This window comes from Camelus ferus, chromosome 18 (assembly GCF_009834535.1).
Source record: "Camelus ferus isolate YT-003-E chromosome 18, BCGSAC_Cfer_1.0, whole genome shotgun sequence".
NCBI classification, from domain to species: domain Eukaryota; kingdom Metazoa; phylum Chordata; class Mammalia; order Artiodactyla; family Camelidae; genus Camelus; species Camelus ferus.
In genome coordinates this window covers 18,489,404-18,505,982 of record NC_045713.1, presented here as the reverse complement: position 1 = coordinate 18,505,982, position 16,579 = coordinate 18,489,404, and the positions used below count along the sequence as shown (strand labels likewise).

The window sequence follows — 16,579 nt, the reverse complement described above, 5'->3', positions numbered from 1 at the left end:
TTACAAAATGTTGATGTTTTAACTTTATCATTCTTTCTACATTTATTAGTTGGCATTCTACTATAAAGATGGTCTTTTTCTCCATTTATTTACAATTTTTAGTGTCAGTATGGTCTCAGATTATTTTTGAATTCAGTTTGTTATATCCATTACTGTCATTAGTCTTCTTAAGTTGTTTTGCTGAGGTACAATTTACCTACAGTAAAGTATACAGATCTTAAGTGTGCTGATGATGAATATTTTTACATGAACACCTATGTAATCACCACCTAGATGAACAGAACATCTCTGACATCAGAAGACTCCCTCATGGCCTTCTCAGTCTCATTATTTGTTTTGTCTCTGACTTAAACCTGGTTCATGTGTCTAAGTCTCCATCTTTTTCACTTTCTGGCACACATTATTCTAGGCTCATCTTGTACTTTATCTGTTCCAGCCTGGGAATTGGCCATTTCTCTCAAGGAGCCCTGGTTCCTGATTCCTCTTGTTGAGGACGTTACTTTGAAATCAGTATCTAGACACTAGCTGTGCTCATTCTACTGGGATATTATTGCTTTTAGGCCCTTTCAGAGGTTAAAGCTAGAAAATATCTAGTTTCATCTGTTTAAAATTTATTCTTAAAATCATAACTCTAATTTCAATCAATCATAAGTTTCTTCCTCTCCTTTTCCCATTCCAAATTTCGTATTTTCACAGTAAGAACCTTGGCTGTGAACTACATCAATATGTTTATTGCTTTGCTTAATTTCAAATTAATCCCATTGTATTACCAAACAAGCCTTCTAAGTAAAGTTCAAGATTTCTTTGCAATTATTTTGTCTTTAGATTGGTGATATAAAGTCAAAGTACTCCATTAAAAAGTTACCTGGATTCGTTTTTCCCCTTTTATATGGATGGTTGCGATTCCAAAGTGACATTTCTAAGACAATTGTTAGATTAAATGAATTCATTCTATGCCTCATTCGCTGGAACATAGCCTCCACAAGGGTAAGGGCTTTTTTCTTTTTTCATTGCTGTTGGTGTAACGCTTAGACGCTCAACAAATATTTGTTGAATGAGTAAGTGAATGCCAGGGTTGAACTGTGCACTGAGAAGATTTATGAAGTAGGTCGCTCCTGCCAGAATCGCACAACCTGATAGGCTAGAACAGAATGTGACACTCCTCAAGGCTTTTGGAAGGGGATGGTGGAAGATCGGGAAAATGTGTAACCCTAGATGGTGAGCACTTGGGCTCTGGAGGTATTCAAAATTCGGAGCAGCCATCGGACGAAAAAGCCTCTTCTGGCTGACCGGCTGTGGCTCGTCCAAAATCGCACCAAGTGGCCAAGTCCGGCTCCAAGCTGCGTGCTCCGAATGTTTTAAGGGCTGGAGTCTGCCCCTCAAGGCAGGACTTTTGGACCAGGATGCCAATACTTTTAAAAGCCGAGTTCAGATAAAGATTCTGGGAGACCGCGGGGCCACGCGCAAGTCCGAGAGTCGGAGACGCAGCGAGTATCGCGTCCCAGCAACTCGGCAGTCAAGCTTCCTGGTAAACCTAACTTCCGGGTCCCTTTTCAGGCCTCCAATCCCACTGGTTAACAAGCTCCGCCGTCTTCTGGCCCCAGCAGATTCCGTGCTCTGATTGGCCGTACCTGAAGCCCCGCCCTAACGACGCAACCCTAGGTAGCTCCGAGCTCCAACTCCGGCTCCAGCCTCAGGAATCTCGGCTTCCTATTGGACTACCAGTTTCCAATCGGAAGGGTTCTTGAACCTGAGTCTTTGGGTGGCGCTGGCCATTGGGGGACAAAATGGGGGCGAGCCCTGAGGTCGCCGCCTGCACCGCCTAGGGATAAGTAAGGAACTAGAAGCGAACCCCACAACAGAGCAAGCCTCCCGTCGAGTCTGGCTTCTGTCCCCGCCTCCGCAGGTCAGCCAGCGCGAGACTCCGCGCCCCCTCCCAGCGGCCGCCCAAGTGCGCCTGCGCAGCAACAGCTGTCCGCCCGAGTGCCCCTTCCCTTCTTCCTCCGCACCCTTTCCCTTCCCCTCCCCCGCCCCCTTTCCCTGCCTTGCCACCCGATCCCGACCCCTAAGGCCCTTTCGTGGGGTCTCCCCTGCCCCGATCCTTCCCCCACCCCGTCCCCATTCCCCAGGATCCTGGCTCCCCAGCAGCAAGGGCTGCGCCTCCGCGAGCCGCGATGTGCGTCTTCTCAGAGCCTGTGGACCTCCCTGCCCTCACTGCCCTCGATTTCCTCCACACAGGCCCCCAGCTCCTTCAGAATGACGCTAGACGTCGGGCCAGAGGATGAGCTACCCGACTGGGCTGCGGCCAAGGAGTTTTACCAGAAGTACGACCCTAAGGACGTCATTGGCAGGTGAGGCCATGGACAGGGGAAAGGAGGTAGAGAGATGTCAAGTCCGAGCCAGGATACACAATTCCCTCAGAGGGCTGGAGAGTTCTAAATGGGAAGGTCAGTGGTGAGTGGAGGAACATTTGGTGACTAGACTCATTCTGGGTCAACCTCCATTTTTTCACAAATTCATTCATTTGTGTGTTCAACATAGTTGAAGCATCTACTGTATGCCAGACACAAAGGTAAACACGGAGAGAGTAGAAGAGATGTTTATGCCCTGGAGGTACTCCAAGTGAAGTGACTGAAAGAGACACATAAACATTCAAAACATTCAGGCTGTGTAAAAAGTGCTGTGGAGTCTCAGAAAACCACAGCTTCCCAGAAGGGATGATATTTGGGTCTTGAAGGATAAGTAGGAGTTCAGCATGCAGCAAACAGAAGGAGGGCCTCACCTGCAGAGGCAGTGGCAGATACACTTATTCATCAAGGTTTCCTAAGCACGTGCAACGCGGTAGGTGCACTGTGCTAGGCACCGGAGATGTAAGACCCCTTGTAAGACCTTACAAAGGGGCCTCTTCTCCCAGAGTTTATATTCTAGTGGTAGAGAGAGACAATAAACATGAAAACAACTTTAAGTTCAATGTAAGTGCTAGAGAGAAAATAAATAGGGTCATGGAACAAGAGTAATTAATAGAGCTGTGATTTGGAGGATGAGAATGAACAGGTTATGAGCCGAGGCAAGATAAATTCTGGGCAGAAGGAACAGCAAGTGCAAAGGCTCAAAACAGGAAGGGGCCTATTCAAGCAACAGATAGATCTTAGTGGCTAAAATGTGGTAAGAGTGGGAAAAGGTGGAGAAACTTAACTTGGAGAGGTAACTAGAGGTTGGATTACGTAGAGCCTTGGGCTATGATAAGGAATTTAAATTTTATTCTAGTATCACTGGTGGTTTCAAACAGATTAGTAACAAGATCTGATTTACATTTCTGTAATTTGGGGCTTAGGAACTTAACCTTTCTGTACCTCAGTTTCTCCATTGTAAATGGGGAATAAAAATAGATCCTGCCTTGTAGGTTGCTGTGAGGATGGAAGGAGTTAATGTGATACTCTTAGAACACTTCCTGGCACATAGTAAGTGCTCAGTACAGATATGTTATTACGTTTTAAAAAGATCATTCTGGCTCTTATGTAGAGAATGGATAGGAGAAGGGCAAAAATGGAAGCAGAGACCAGCTAGGAAGCTATTGATTCATTCAGGCTAGAGATGGTGATGGTTTAGACTAGGGTGATAGTAGTAGAGTTGGAGAGAAGTAGAAAGACTTAGGTGATGGTTTAAAGGGAGACCTGATGCAGTTTCCTGAAGGATTGGATATGGACCACGAGGGAAAGGAAAACAAGAATAACTTCTGAGGTTTGGATGTGAGTGCTTGACTACCATTTACTGAAATGAAGACAACTGAAGAGGATCGGACTTGGGGAGGGGTGATCAAGTCAAGAGTTCCATTTTGGAAATGTTAAATTTGAAATAATCCAACTGGAGTTGTCAAGTGGCACATGTGTCTGGAACTCAAGGGAGAGAGCTGGGCTCGAGCTATAAATTTGGGAGGCATCAGCATACAGACAGTAGCTGGCCAGAGAAATGTCGAGAAGTGAAGAAGCCTAGGCGCGGCCCCTGGGGGATGTCACCATTAAGGATTAGGAAAGGACAAGCCAGCAAGGGAGACTAAAGAGATGCCATCTGTGAGTTAGAAGGAAAACACAAGAAAAATATGCTTCTGGAAGGTTGGCAGGGTCTGCTGTGACACATGCTGCTAAGACTAGGATTTCTGGTGGAGGTGTCACCGTGAGATTTGTTCAGACTCCTTTTAGATATCACATGGAGAGGTCAAACAGGCTGCTGGAGTACTCAGTCATTAAAAAGTAATAAAATAATGCCATTTGCAGCAACATGGGTGAACCTGGAGATTGCATCTAAGTGAAGTAAGCCAGAAAGAGAAAAAAATTACCATATGATATCACTTATATGTGGAATCTGAAAAAAAGGCAAATGGGCTTATTTACAAAACAGAAACAGACTCACAGACATGAAAAACAAACTTATGGTTACCAGCAGGGTAAGGGAGTTGGAAGGGATAAATTGAGAGTTCTAGATTTGCAGATACTAACTAATATATCTATCTATCTATATATATATATATATAGATATAATAGATAAACAGCAAGTTTATATTGTATAGCACAGGGAACTATATTCAATATCTTGTAGTAACCTCTAATGAAAAAGAATATGAAAATGAATATATGTATGTGTATGTATGAATGAACTATTATGCTGTACACCAGAAATTGATACAACATTGTAAACTGACTATAGTTCAATTTAAAAAAAAAAAAAAGGCCTTTGGAGTCAGGAATTCTGGAGGAAAATCAAGGCTTGAGACAGTATAGCAGGAGTCATTTTCACATAGTTGTTATTTAAAGCCCCTGGGACTGGTGGAGGTCACAGAGGGGAGAGAGTACTTGGAAAAGAAGAGAGCTGAGATCCAAGTCCTGAGATGCTGCAGGGTTTCAGGACCAGGTGCGGGAGGATGCACTGAGGCTAGGAAGAGCCCTTAGGGGAAAACAGTAGTTCCACTGCCAAGGGCACAGAAGGACCTGTTTAAAGAAGGAAGATCAGAGGGTAGGGACCTTTTCATCTCATTCTAAGATTACTATGGTAACATCACCCCTTGTCTCTCTCTTCTATCTTTTCCCTCTTCCTTTTCCTGCACAATAAATTACCTGTACACGGGAACTAAATTACTTTTTCCACAGTACCAGTTTCTTCATATATAAAGGCCTGAAGCTTCAAAGGAGCTTGGCATATTCTGGACGTTGGTGATAAGTTATAAGTCACTGAAACAAACATTGAATAGCATGGTTATAGCCAGAGATAAGGTGAAAAGAGACTGAGAAGTTGATGAAGGCCTTGAATGACAGATGAAGGAATTGGGATTTGATTTTTATTTTGTAGGTAATAGGGAAGCAATATGGAAAGAAAACAAGAATTTTGAGTGCATTCCTGAGGTAGCTATAAAGTTGAAAGTATTAGGGATCATTTAGAAAGAGGACAGTTGCTCTAGGGGTACTGCTGAGGAATGAGGGGCACTTAGAACTTAGTGGAGAATTTAAACCTGGAAGTTTTTAAGCAGCAAATGACATTGGGGCTGTTTTAAGAAGCTGATCCTTGAAGCAGTGTGGCAGATGGGTTGCAGTGGTTGCAATTAGCATCAGGGAAATAAGTTAGGAGGCTGTCATGGTTGTGGGGGTGGAGTCCTAGGAGACAGATTTGAAAGATGCAAAGAATGGACTGGACTGGTTGGGTGTGGTAGGTTGTGAAGGAGAGGGAGAAGCCAAGAATGGTACCAGGGTTTCTAGTTCAAGAGTCTGATTGAATGGCATTGCTGTTAATTGAGATTAAAAAACTTAGGAACTAGTGTGAGGGGATGATGAAGTGTTCAGTGGTCATGATGAAAGTGAGATGTCTCTAGGACTCTCAGAAAGCGATTCATTCAGTAAGACATGTTGGCCCGACACTTAAGAGAGAGATCTGGGCATGAATGTTGAAGTTTTAGAGGTGGATAAGATTACTGAAGGAGAGTGTATATAGCCTGAGAACAGGGCCAGGGGTGGGATCCTGGGGAAGTTTTAACATTTAAGGAGTGTGCGGAGAATAAGGTAGGAGGGTGTTATCAGTAGGAAGAATTTGGACTTTGAACCGGAAGACCTGGGATTCCCATGTAGATAGTCATGATACAGGGTAGGAAGGCTTAATTAAGAGGGAGTGCTCCTTGCGGGGAGGGTACAGCTCAGTGGTAGAGCGTGCGCTTAGCATGCACAAGGTCTTGGGTTCAAGCCCCAGTACTTCCATTAAAAAAAAACTAAATGAATAAATAAACCTAATTACCTTCCCCTCACCCACACCCCCCAAAAAAACCCAAGAGGGAGTGCTCTTACAGGTAGAGTGCTATAGGATACCAGAGAAGCGAGTGGCCCCTTCCTCCTGGAGAATAAATAGAATTGTAGAGGTAGCATATACTCTGGGGCTTAAAGCAGGGATTCTTGGCTGGTTGGCTTCAGAGGGTCTTTGAGCCCCCTGAAATTGTACAACTGTTGTGTGTATGTGGCAGAGTTCTCCAGCTTTCAACAGATTCTCAGAGGTTCATTAAAAGATGAGTAATAATTAGACCTTGGGCCTCAGACTGAGATGCCCTTAGTAGTTGGGCAGGAAATTAAAACTGTGAAATGGCCAAGAGTAAGACAGGTAGTGAGTGTTGTGGCAACTGGAAGTGTTCTTGTCCCAGCTAAGATATGTGAATTCAGATTTGTAAAGAAGAATGCACTGACTGAAACAGAACACATCTCTGGGCTGTGTTTAGCTGGAGAGTCAATAGTTTGCATCCATTGATGGACCCAGAGACATGGGTGACAGGCATTCCCAGCAAAGGAGTTACATAGAGGCATGGAGGCCATGGGAGCACAGCACTGAGGTTATGTGAAGGGCTGCCAGGGAACCAGCATGCAGAATGTGGTGTGAGGTCAGATCCTGGAGAGATTTGCACCTTAACCTGAGGGACTTGTAGGGTCATGTGGAGTTGGTGACAGAGCCCAAGCAAGGAAATTCCTACCTAGGACTTTGTCTTTACAACACCAAATGGGCTTTCCTGTGTCTACCTTATTAACACCTTTCAACATCCCTTCAAGATTTTATTGGCCACATTTCAGAGCTGATGAGGTAGAAGCCCAGAGACCTTATGTCAGTGGGTCACTTGTAGGTTAATTACTGGCAAATTTGGGGCCTAAACCAAGATCTACCACTCAACTTTGGTCTTCTGGTCAATGGCCCAATATTTGAGGTATAATACCTTCACTTGAGGTATTATAGGGGAACTTTGGGATTTGGATGGGGTAATCAAGGAAGTGTGGGTAAAATCTGGAGAGAGCCTTAGGTCATTTCTTCCTACTTTCTCCTTGTGGGGTCCCAGGGCAAGAGGCAGGTTCTGGGGCTCAGTGGAGCCATGAGGCTTCCTCCATGGGGAGGCTTACCCATGGAGGGAATGGCAGAGGCTGGATTCGAACCCAGGACCCCTGCCTGCCTGCCCTGTGAGTTTTGTGTTGCACTTGCTAGGTGCCCAGGTTGCTTGCTGAGGCTACTCTGAAGCTCAGGTAGGCTGGGGTGAGCTGCTTGGGGGGTCGCCTTGTTGTCCAGCTGGGTCTTCAGAGTCTGGCACAGTGAATCTGAGGCTGCTGAAGTTCCACTCTGCGTGGAGATGTGAGAGCAGGAGGCCCTGACTCGTGCATTGTTTGACTCTGGCAGAGGAGTGAGCTCTGTGGTCCGCCGTTGCGTTCATCGAGCTACTGGCCAAGAGTTTGCAGTGAAGATCATGGAGGTGACAGCTGAGCGGCTGAGTCCTGAGCAGCTGGAGGAGGTGCGAGAAGCCACGCGGCGAGAGACACACATCCTTCGCCAGGTCGCCGGCCACCCCCACATCAGTGAGGCTGCATTCCCCCACTCCTGTTAGCCAACACCCACCTCCTGCTGGCCCTGCCCACAGCCCACTTCCCCAGCGCTGCCTCCACGCCTCTGCTCCCTTCCTCCTGGCTCCGCTGCACCTCAAAGCAGCCTTTGGACGCCTATGGCCTCCTTTGGTTCTCCTTCCTTCCCAGTAACAACCCACTGCTGCCTCAGGGTGGAAAAGGCCCTTCAATATGCATCTGCTCCTTTCCATCTCTGTCTCTCTGCCTTTCTACCTCTTTCCCCAGTCACTCTCATCGATTCCTACGAGTCTTCCAGCTTCATGTTCCTGGTGTTTGACCTGTGAGTATCTCCCTGCCCCAATCAAGAAGCTATCTCCTCACCTCCACGCATGGCCCCAGCCTTACAGCACAGTGGGCTGAAGACCGCCCTGCTCACACCTTCCTCTGCTCCAGCTCAGGCCGGCCTGCCAGCCCGTGGCTCTGGCCCCTCTCTCTAGGCGCCCTGATTGAGGCAAGTTCTTCAAGAGTCCTAGTGACCAGCTAAATACAAAGGGTCTTCATGAGACCCTGTTTTAAGAGGAGAGTGTTCATCCATGAGCTGACCACGTATCAACAGACTCTCACTCACCAGCCTCCCGTTGTTTACCAGACTCCACTGGAGTCTGTCTCTGCCCATCAGCTCTTTTTCTGTAATGCAGACCAGTTGCAAGGGTACTTCAAAAGACAATGGTTTGGATAAATGTTTAAGAGAGGCCAGTAGGAGAAATGTACAGTCTTTATACAGAAATAACCCTCTGTGAAAGGCAGAAGGGAGGGAGGAAGTGTCTGTTACACCATCACACAATTTGGCAGAACCTGATGTGTTCTTTATTTCAAGGATTGACAGAGTTGCAATTATAACCTCAGTTTTCAAAGACAAGATAAAATAAGCAAAATTCAAAATAAAGCTGTATTCAACTTCCTTGCTACTGTTAACTGTGAAATTTTGGTCCGTGGTCTAAGTAGATTCACTTCAAAACACCTTTTTTGAGGGTAGTAATTCTCAGATAAGGACTTCCTGTAAATGTTTATCACAAGGCACTTATTCTTGCTAAAATAGCCCCCTCTTTGCACAATGCAGGTATTTCAACCTACAACCCATTGGGCCAAACTGCCCCTGACATCTAGTCCACTCTTGGAGTGCACTGTCTTGAGACCCTTTTGTTTGTCTACAGAGGGCTCTCTCTTTACTGGTCTGCTCCGTGGTATTTTCTGTGAACTCTGGCTTGTTTTCTCAGCTGCCACTGTGAGGTGTACCCATCTCCCTTCTGTCCCTTAGGATGCGGAAGGGAGAGCTGTTTGACTACCTCACAGAGAAGGTGGCCCTCTCAGAGAAGGAAACCAGGTAATGCCTGAGCCTGCAGCCCTGGGGGGTGAGCAGGGAGTGGGGTGGGGCAGGGAGAGGCAGAGGAGACTGTGCCTCCCCCAGGTCCATCATGAGGTCTCTGCTGGAAGCAGTGAGCTTTCTCCACGCCAACCACATTGTGCACCGAGACCTGAAGCCCGAGAATATTCTCCTAGATGACAATATGCAGATCCGAGTTTCAGATTTTGGGTTCTCCTGCCACTTGGAACCTGGCGAGAAGCTTCGAGGTGAGGGGACCCAGTGCCCTAAGAGGCTTGGGAGGGAAGGAAACCCATCCCTGGCGCTGGTTGGCTGGGTCTGAGAACCGAATTCCAAGTACCAAGGAAAGGAGAGTCAGTGAGCACTTGACAGGTAACCCTCCGGGTGCAAAACCTTGTGTGCAAGTCAGAGTGGGCTACCTGACCTGGGGAGGATGGAGACAGACAAGTGAGCAGATGGTGGCACACAGCAGGCAAGGGGCTGTGCCGGGGAAGCCAAGAAGGAACACTGTAGGGACCTACAGAAAGAGGGCTCGGGACCTAGGCCTTGGGAGGCTGGGCCTGTCATAGGACAGAAAAGAGGGTCCAGAGGATAGCAGGGCTTAGCTTCCCCTTTGGGGTCTGGTGGAGACAGGACCAGTGTGCTGCCTAGGTGCTATGGGGAGCCTTATGTGGCCAGATAGCGCTGTTTACCTGGTGCCCTGGGTCTCAGGTTCACCCAGTGTTAACATATTTGTTGTGACAGACATTTCTAGTGCCAGAAGAAAACTAAACAAAGTTCAGCTGTGGGACTCCTCAAAGCCTGTAATATGCTTTCTCTCCTTCAATGGCTCCGTACTGACTTAGTAATAGCTAACATTTACTGGGCCCTTCTGTGCAGTAGGCACCACCCTGAGTCTCTACACAGCATGTTTCTCAACAGCTCTTTGAAGTAGATAGTATTTGTGTCTCTGTTTTATAAATGAGCTTAATGAGGTGAGGTGACTTGCCCAGGGTCATGCAGCTGGGATTTGAACTTGGGCAGTCTGACTCCAGAGCTCACGCTCTTCATCTCTGGACTTTCACATCTTACAGATCCTGTGCTTTATTTCCCTTTTGGCTTCCACAGACACTGCCCCATTCTACACCATCTTTGCCCCTGCCCACTCCACCCTCTCCCTTGGCTTTGGTAATTCACGTTTTACTTTAAAGCTCCAGGTCAGGTTAGATTCTGCTTTTTGTTCTTATTTCTCCTCTCTTTGTGACACATGTCTTACTCTGTTATTTGTTTGCTTTTTCTGGTAGATGGTGACTTGGTAAGGGCACATTAGATTTACCACTGTGTCTAGTATGGTGCTTGGCACATGGTAGGCATTCAGTAAATATTTGGTGTAGGAATGAATTTCCCAAGAAAGTTATTTTCAATTCATGCCTATTAAGATCTGGAAGTGTGCCATGGATCACAGTTTAGAAGTTGCTGGGATGGAAGAATTGGTGCCTGAAGAGATATAAGAAACTAAATATATAGATTTAGATCAAGTCATGAAGGGCTCTGTGTTCCAGGAGTCTAGATTTGATCCTGAGGCCATGATGGGAAGCCAGGGAAGGGTTTTAAACAAAGGACTTGGTAAAATAGCTCCTTTCCTACTCATTTCCCTTGGCTGAATGGTGGTTCCACTAACCACAGTAGAGATGATAGGAGGAGAAATAGATTCAGGCAGAAAGGAATGCTGAAAAGATTTAAGGTTTGTTTTCCATGTATGTGTGTAAAAATGTGGTAATAAGTTACATGAGGAGTAGGTTGGGCTTGGCTAGAGGGTTGGAGGAGCCAAATGATACAGTTGGATAGGACCTTGTAGTGAATCCAAAAATCAGGTTTTCCCAGGAAGGCCACCAGCCTTGGTGGGTACTTGAATTGTTCAGCAGGGCTAGGATCTAATACTGAGACTTGGCAGAGGGCAGGCAGGAGCAGAATGGGAACACTTGTGGCCCTGGTGGTGTTGAGGCTCCAGCAGAGGTCTGGTGTTAAGGGCCCGTCAAGGGGATTGGTGACATTCCATCAATCTCAGCCCTCTCTCCCCAGAGTTGTGTGGGACCCCAGGGTATCTGGCACCAGAGATCCTTAAGTGCTCCATGGATGAAACCCACCCAGGCTACAGCAAGGAGGTCGATCTGTGAGTTTCCGGTCCCCCCATCCCCTTTGTGTAATGTCCTTCAACACATTTGCCCATCACCTAGTCCTTCTGACCCTGATCTCTTTCCCAGCTGGGCCTGTGGGGTGATCTTGTTCACACTCCTGGCTGGCTCACCACCATTTTGGCACCGACGCCAGATCCTGATGTTACGCATGATCACGGAGGGCCAGTACCAGTTCAGTTCACCTGAGTGGGATGACCGTTCCGACACTGTGAAAGACCTGGTGAGCTGGGGCTGTGAGGGGGCTAGGAGGGAGGCCCCAGAGCCGCCCTTCATGCTCTGGGGTTTCCCCTAGATCTCAAGGCTGCTGCAGGTAGATCCTGAGAAGCGCCTGACTGCGGAGCAAGCCCTCCAGCACCCATTCTTTGAGCGCTGTCAAGGCAGCCAACCGTGGAACCTCACCCCCCGCCAGCGGTTCCGGGTAAGCCTGAGAGTGTCAGGGTCTGGACCTGCTCCCCTGTCCCACAATTCTTCGTGGTGGGTGCTGCAGTAGTGCTCACACGACTCCCCTTCCCAGGTGGCAGTGTGGACAGTGCTGGCTGCTGGACGAGTGGCCTTAAGCATGCACCGAGTACGGCCGCTGACCAAGAGTGCACTGTTGAGGGACCCTTATGCGCTGCGGCCAGTGCGCCGCCTCATCGACAGCTGTGCCTTCCGGCTCTATGGACACTGGGTGAAGAAGGGCGAGCAGCAGAACCGGGCAGCCCTCTTCCAGCACCGGCCCCCTGGGCCTTTGCCCATGATGGGCCCTGAAGAGGAGGGGGACTCAGCTACTATTGCTGAGGACGAGACCATGCTGGTGCTGGGCTAGCACTTCAGCCCTGAGGAATCCCAAAGCAGAACCCTCCAGGAGGAGGATTTTTATCATTCCAGCCGCTCTGGGCTCTGACCTTGGGCCTCCATGCCTGGCTAGGCCCAGCCCGGATCACAATATCAGAGAGACCAACCCTGTACACCGTCCCCGGCTGGCCAGGGCTTTGAGATCAGAGCTGAGGTGGGAGAGAGCCACCCGGAGTGCCACACCTGGCCTTGTCGGTGCTGCCTGTGCCACGTCCACAATAAAATCTGCTGCACACCAGGGAAGGCTAGTGCCCTGTATCTGGTGTCTTGCTTCAGCAGGGAAGCCCAGAAGGTGCTCCGGAGTTGGGGGGTAGGGGGTGCTGCTATGGCCCAGGCCTTTATTGGGGAAAACGCTGGGGGTCACTTGGTCTTGTTCTTGCCTTTGCCTGGAGGGAGCTGGAGGGGCCGCTCGAGTGCGGTCAGCTTGCTGCTGAGCTTTTCCTCACTGGCCCTGAGCTTCTCCTCTATCAGTTGTTGGAGCTGCTGCAGCTCCTTGTTCATCTGGGTCTTGATGTAGGCTCGGAGGACGGAGACCTGGCCTGCAGGGGCAGGGAAGAGGGGGCGGGTCAGGAGAGATGCTGTCTGGGGCTGAGGGATTGCCCCCAGTGGGGCAAACACAACCACCAGGGTGCCCCCGGGGGCCACACGGGTGGCCGTGTTGCTTCAGGAAATGTCAGCCAGCCCTTGTGTGAGAGAGAGATGGACAGAGTGACTAGGCTGGACTCTGGGTTGCTACTTAGTAGGTGGGTGACCTTAAGCAGATGATTTCACCTTCCCAGGCCTCAGCTTCCTCCTATAAAAGATGTGGATAGTGATAGCACCTAGCAGCGAGGGTTGAGAAGATTAAATGGGTTAAGAGATTTTAAATGCTTAACACAGGGCCTGCCTGGCACACAGTATTGCCAAACGTGCTGGCTAGTCATTGATTTTATAATCCTTTTCTGGAGCTCCTGTTTCACCCCCAGCAGTTGGGCTTTTATCCGTTTGCCATCTTGGACTTCTGCATCAGAAATCATTTGGAGAAAGGACACCATGACCAAAACAAAAGGTCTGCAGCCCTGATGTGATCTAAACCCTTCATTTTAAACCTGCCCAAAGTCACAGGGGACCCTAACCCCTCCAGGTCCTCACTTGGCTCTTGCTCTGGCTGGACCACCGTTTCAGGTTCCTCCTTCTGTGGGGTGACTGCCTGCTTCTCCACCTCTTCACCCTCTTCTTTCTCTGCAAGCCACAAGCAAGAAGATGGCTTCAGCCCTGGCCCCAGTCCCAGTGTAGTCCAGCCCTAGCCCCACCATTCTTCCTAACCTGTCTCATCCTCTGGCCAGAGCTTGGGTGGCTGTAGCCCCATGTAGGTCAAAGATAGGTCCAGCCGCACCTGGGAAGAGGGAGGAAGAGGGCATCTGAGAGGACATCTGCACTGAGTTGAAGGGGGAGATGAGGGGTGGCCTCTTGCAGCCCATGGCTCAGTACCTGCGGTGTGAAGACATATTTGTAGAGCTTGAAGTGGCGGAAGTAGGTGTTGACCACATAATCCGCCAGGGCCAGCAGCTGTTCCTCCTTAAAAAGGTTGATACTGAAGGGGGGTCGCTGTGGGGATGACTGGGAATTAGAGGACTGACCACCACCTGAAGCCCTCAGTTTTTCTCCAAGTGCCCAGCAATCCAGGAGCGGGAAGAGCCCACTGTAGCCTTCAGAGGAGATGAGGGTGATGAGTGTGAGAGAGGGCAGGAGACTGGGCTAGACCTTATCTGGGGAAGAGTGAAGATCCTATTCCAGGAGAACTGACCCTGACTCCATGGCAAAAAAGAACACTGGTGAAGTAGCGGTAACATTCCTCCACGTTGCCCAAGGGGGTTGCTGTGAGGGAAAGTAAGATGTGACAGTGAGTCCCCTCTCTGATAATCGTTCATTTTATTCACTCAACAGCTTCTTACTGAGCATGAGCTTTAGATGTAGACAGATGTAGGTAACAAATACAGAGTACCCATGAGGCAATGTTCTAGGCACTGAACAAGACAAGGTCCTGCCCTGAAGAAGCTTATATTCTAGTGGAAGTGACATGTAATAAACCAATTAATACATAATTTTAGCTCTTGTTAAATATCCTGTAGGCAATCAGTTCCAGGAACAAAGCAGGAGCTATTGAGCACTGTGCATATATTTACATATATTACATGTAGTATTTCTCAGAACAGTTTGATGACAGCACTATGTCCTCTTGTTATAGATAAGGAAATAGAGCATTTGAAAGGTGAAATAACTTGTGCATGATAGTATTGCTAGTAGTAACAGAACAAAGATTTCAAGTGGTAATCATACTTTTACTTCCCCTGGTCACTTGTGCCAGCCTCCTCCTCTCCCCTGGACTCAAACCCTCGGGTAGCCTCCTCCTCTTACCGATACAGGCCTTGTGAAGATCTTGGAGCAGGGCACAAGCTGTTGATGTCTGCTCCAGTGAGAAGCCCTGCTGGCGGCAGAAGATGAGTACATGGGAGAAGAGGTCCAGTGTGATAGCATCCCGCAGGCTCTGCTCAGGACAGGTCAGCCCCAACAGCTCGGCCAGCACCCTTGGAAGAGAGAGAGGAAGGAATGAGTGACAACATAAGCTTCCCTTCACCACCCCACACTAGTGCACAACTTGCTTTGGAGCCAGGCATTCCTCGTGCCTTCCCAGCCCACCCCTCTCAGCCTTCCCCAAGAGCTAGCTCTTTTTCCCCTCCCTGCGTCCCCATACTCCCCCATACTCCCTCATCTCCTCAACGTTGGCTGTCTTCTCCAGCCTGTGCATGGAATGGATGTTCAGGTACTTCCTGTCATAGGAAAAGAGGGGAAAAAGGTGTTGGTGGCCATTATGCATTAGTCTTGTAACTGAGCTATGATGGCCAGAGCATAGGACTAGGAACCAAAAGACCTGACTTAGAGGTTTGGCCCTTCCACTAACTTACTGTGTAGCCTTAGGCAAATCACTTCCCTCTCTGGGCCTCATTTTCTCCATCTGTAAATAAGGGGTATGGCCTCAACGATCCCTTATGCTCTTCTTCATTTATAAAGCCTGGGGTTAGGAAATGTGAGTTCTTGTCTCTGCCACTCCCTTGTTCTATGACCTTGGGCAAATTCCCCCCTGTGAGCCTCAGTGTCCCCACTTATACAACGCACCACAGAGGCTGTAATAACACATTTACATCCTCAATCTTTGGCTCCATCTTTCTCACACTCTTTCTTTGGACTGGGGCAGCAGGAGACCTGGCTTATGGTCATCTTGGGTAATTGCATCTCTGGGCCTCAGTCTCCTCATTTGTAAAATGGGGATGTTCTCACTGTTTGATAGGTTTGCTGGGGAAGCACTAAAAGAAAATACAAGTGTGGAGGTTAACTTCCCGCCAAAGCTCTTTACACTCACCATATGCAGATCCGGGGGTGGGGCAGCGGCGGCTGCAGAGAGAAATAGGATTTGGCAAGGCACAGCTGTGTTGTTTCTGGTCCCTAACTCTTGGCCCGTCGCGAATCTCTGACGGGCCTAAGAATGCACTAACTTGCCATCTCATCTTAAAGACTACGTACAAGCAATGTCGGCAGGCTAGGCTTCAGCGGTCCCTAAGTACTATTAATGAGCATACTAACAAGCGAGGTAACACACCCCTGCATCTTCACCAAGGCAGCCCAGGAAGCGTCTTGAACGTTAGTAAACATAACGATGGGTGGCGCCCTGCTGGGGAGCCCTGTCATAAACATTCACGAGCGGACCACTCTGTCGTCCTCACCGGGAACAAGTTTGCTGCAGGATCTTCATCTGCGTCCACCGAGGCCACGGTCCCCAACTCGGTCCGCACACTCGTTCGCATCCGCATGGCCGCGTCATCCAATGAGCAGAGGTCTTTCTCGGGTTCTCGCCGCAGTTCGGAGTGCTGTTCAATCTCCGACTGCATTTTCAGCCCCTGGAGTTGGATGGACTTCTGGCGGATCATCTTGTCGCTCATCTGTGCCGCAGGTCACCGCAGGTTCGGCCCTGCCTCGGTTCTGGGACAGCCGCTTCTCGGACAGCGACTGCCAAGGCCTGGCCCTCTGTCGACGCTTCAGCCAATCTACGCTGCAGAGGTCGGGTGTAGCCAATCCGCTGGAGGCGTCTCCCTCCGTCTCAACGGTGACCGTTGCTAAGGGGGCTCTTGGAGGAGGGGAGAAAGCGTAAGGCGCTTTCCACTCAGTGAGAAGAGAATGCGCATGCGTAATAAGATGCGAGCCCCGCCCCCGTGGTTTCTTCGAATTTGCTAATCCGAGGCAGGCGCTGTCTTTAGGACTCGGGAGTGGAAGTGTGTTGTCGGTTACCATGGGAACTG

General features: G+C 48.9%; 2 protein-coding genes across 2 annotated transcripts; one reads left to right on the top strand and one right to left on the bottom strand.

Moving 5' to 3' along the window:
- Positions 1 to 1,805: 1,805 nt before the first annotated feature.
- Positions 1,806 to 12,488, top strand: PHKG2 (phosphorylase kinase catalytic subunit gamma 2). The gene is made up of 10 exons (XM_006181502.3): positions 1,806 to 1,906; positions 2,239 to 2,351; positions 7,687 to 7,862; positions 8,133 to 8,187; positions 9,166 to 9,231; positions 9,316 to 9,479; positions 11,293 to 11,383; positions 11,475 to 11,628; positions 11,701 to 11,826; positions 11,923 to 12,488. Exons 2-10 carry the CDS (start codon positions 2,257 to 2,259, stop codon positions 12,214 to 12,216), a joined length of 1,221 nt encoding a protein of 406 aa, XP_006181564.1. The 5' UTR covers positions 1,806 to 1,906; positions 2,239 to 2,256; the 3' UTR covers positions 12,217 to 12,488.
- CCDC189 (coiled-coil domain containing 189) lies at positions 10,445 to 16,505 on the bottom strand. The gene is made up of 9 exons (XM_006181503.3): positions 16,007 to 16,505; positions 15,646 to 15,677; positions 14,990 to 15,055; positions 14,643 to 14,812; positions 14,032 to 14,102; positions 13,716 to 13,832; positions 13,551 to 13,620; positions 13,377 to 13,466; positions 10,445 to 12,784 (listed from the first exon to the last, which is right to left on the bottom strand). The coding sequence occupies exons 1-9, from the start codon at positions 16,220 to 16,222 to the stop codon at positions 12,606 to 12,608; spliced, it is 1,011 nt and encodes a 336-aa protein (XP_006181565.1). The 5' UTR covers positions 16,223 to 16,505; the 3' UTR covers positions 10,445 to 12,605.
- Between the last annotated feature and the right edge of the window lie 74 nt (positions 16,506 to 16,579).

Bases quoted from the DNA above. Each gene is read 5' to 3' on its own strand.
- PHKG2 (XM_006181502.3), top strand. From the start codon at position 2,257: ATGACGCTAGACGTCGGGCCAGAGGATGAGCTACCCGACTGGGCTGCG. The intron at 8,188-9,165 runs GTGAGTATCTCC...TCTGTCCCTTAG, and splicing joins ATGTTCCTGGTGTTTGACCT to GATGCGGAAGGGAGAGCTGT. The intron at 9,480-11,292 runs GTGAGGGGACCC...CTCTCTCCCCAG, and splicing joins ACCTGGCGAGAAGCTTCGAG to AGTTGTGTGGGACCCCAGGG.
- CCDC189 (XM_006181503.3), bottom strand. From the start codon at position 16,222: ATGAGCGACAAGATGATCCGCCAGAAGTCCATCCAACTCCAGGGGCTG. The intron at 15,056-15,645 runs GTGAGTGTAAAG...TTCCTATGACAG, and splicing joins CACCCCCGGATCTGCATATG to GAAGTACCTGAACATCCATT. The intron at 14,103-14,642 runs GTAAGAGGAGGA...TTTCCCTCACAG, and splicing joins TCTTCACAAGGCCTGTATCG to CAACCCCCTTGGGCAACGTG.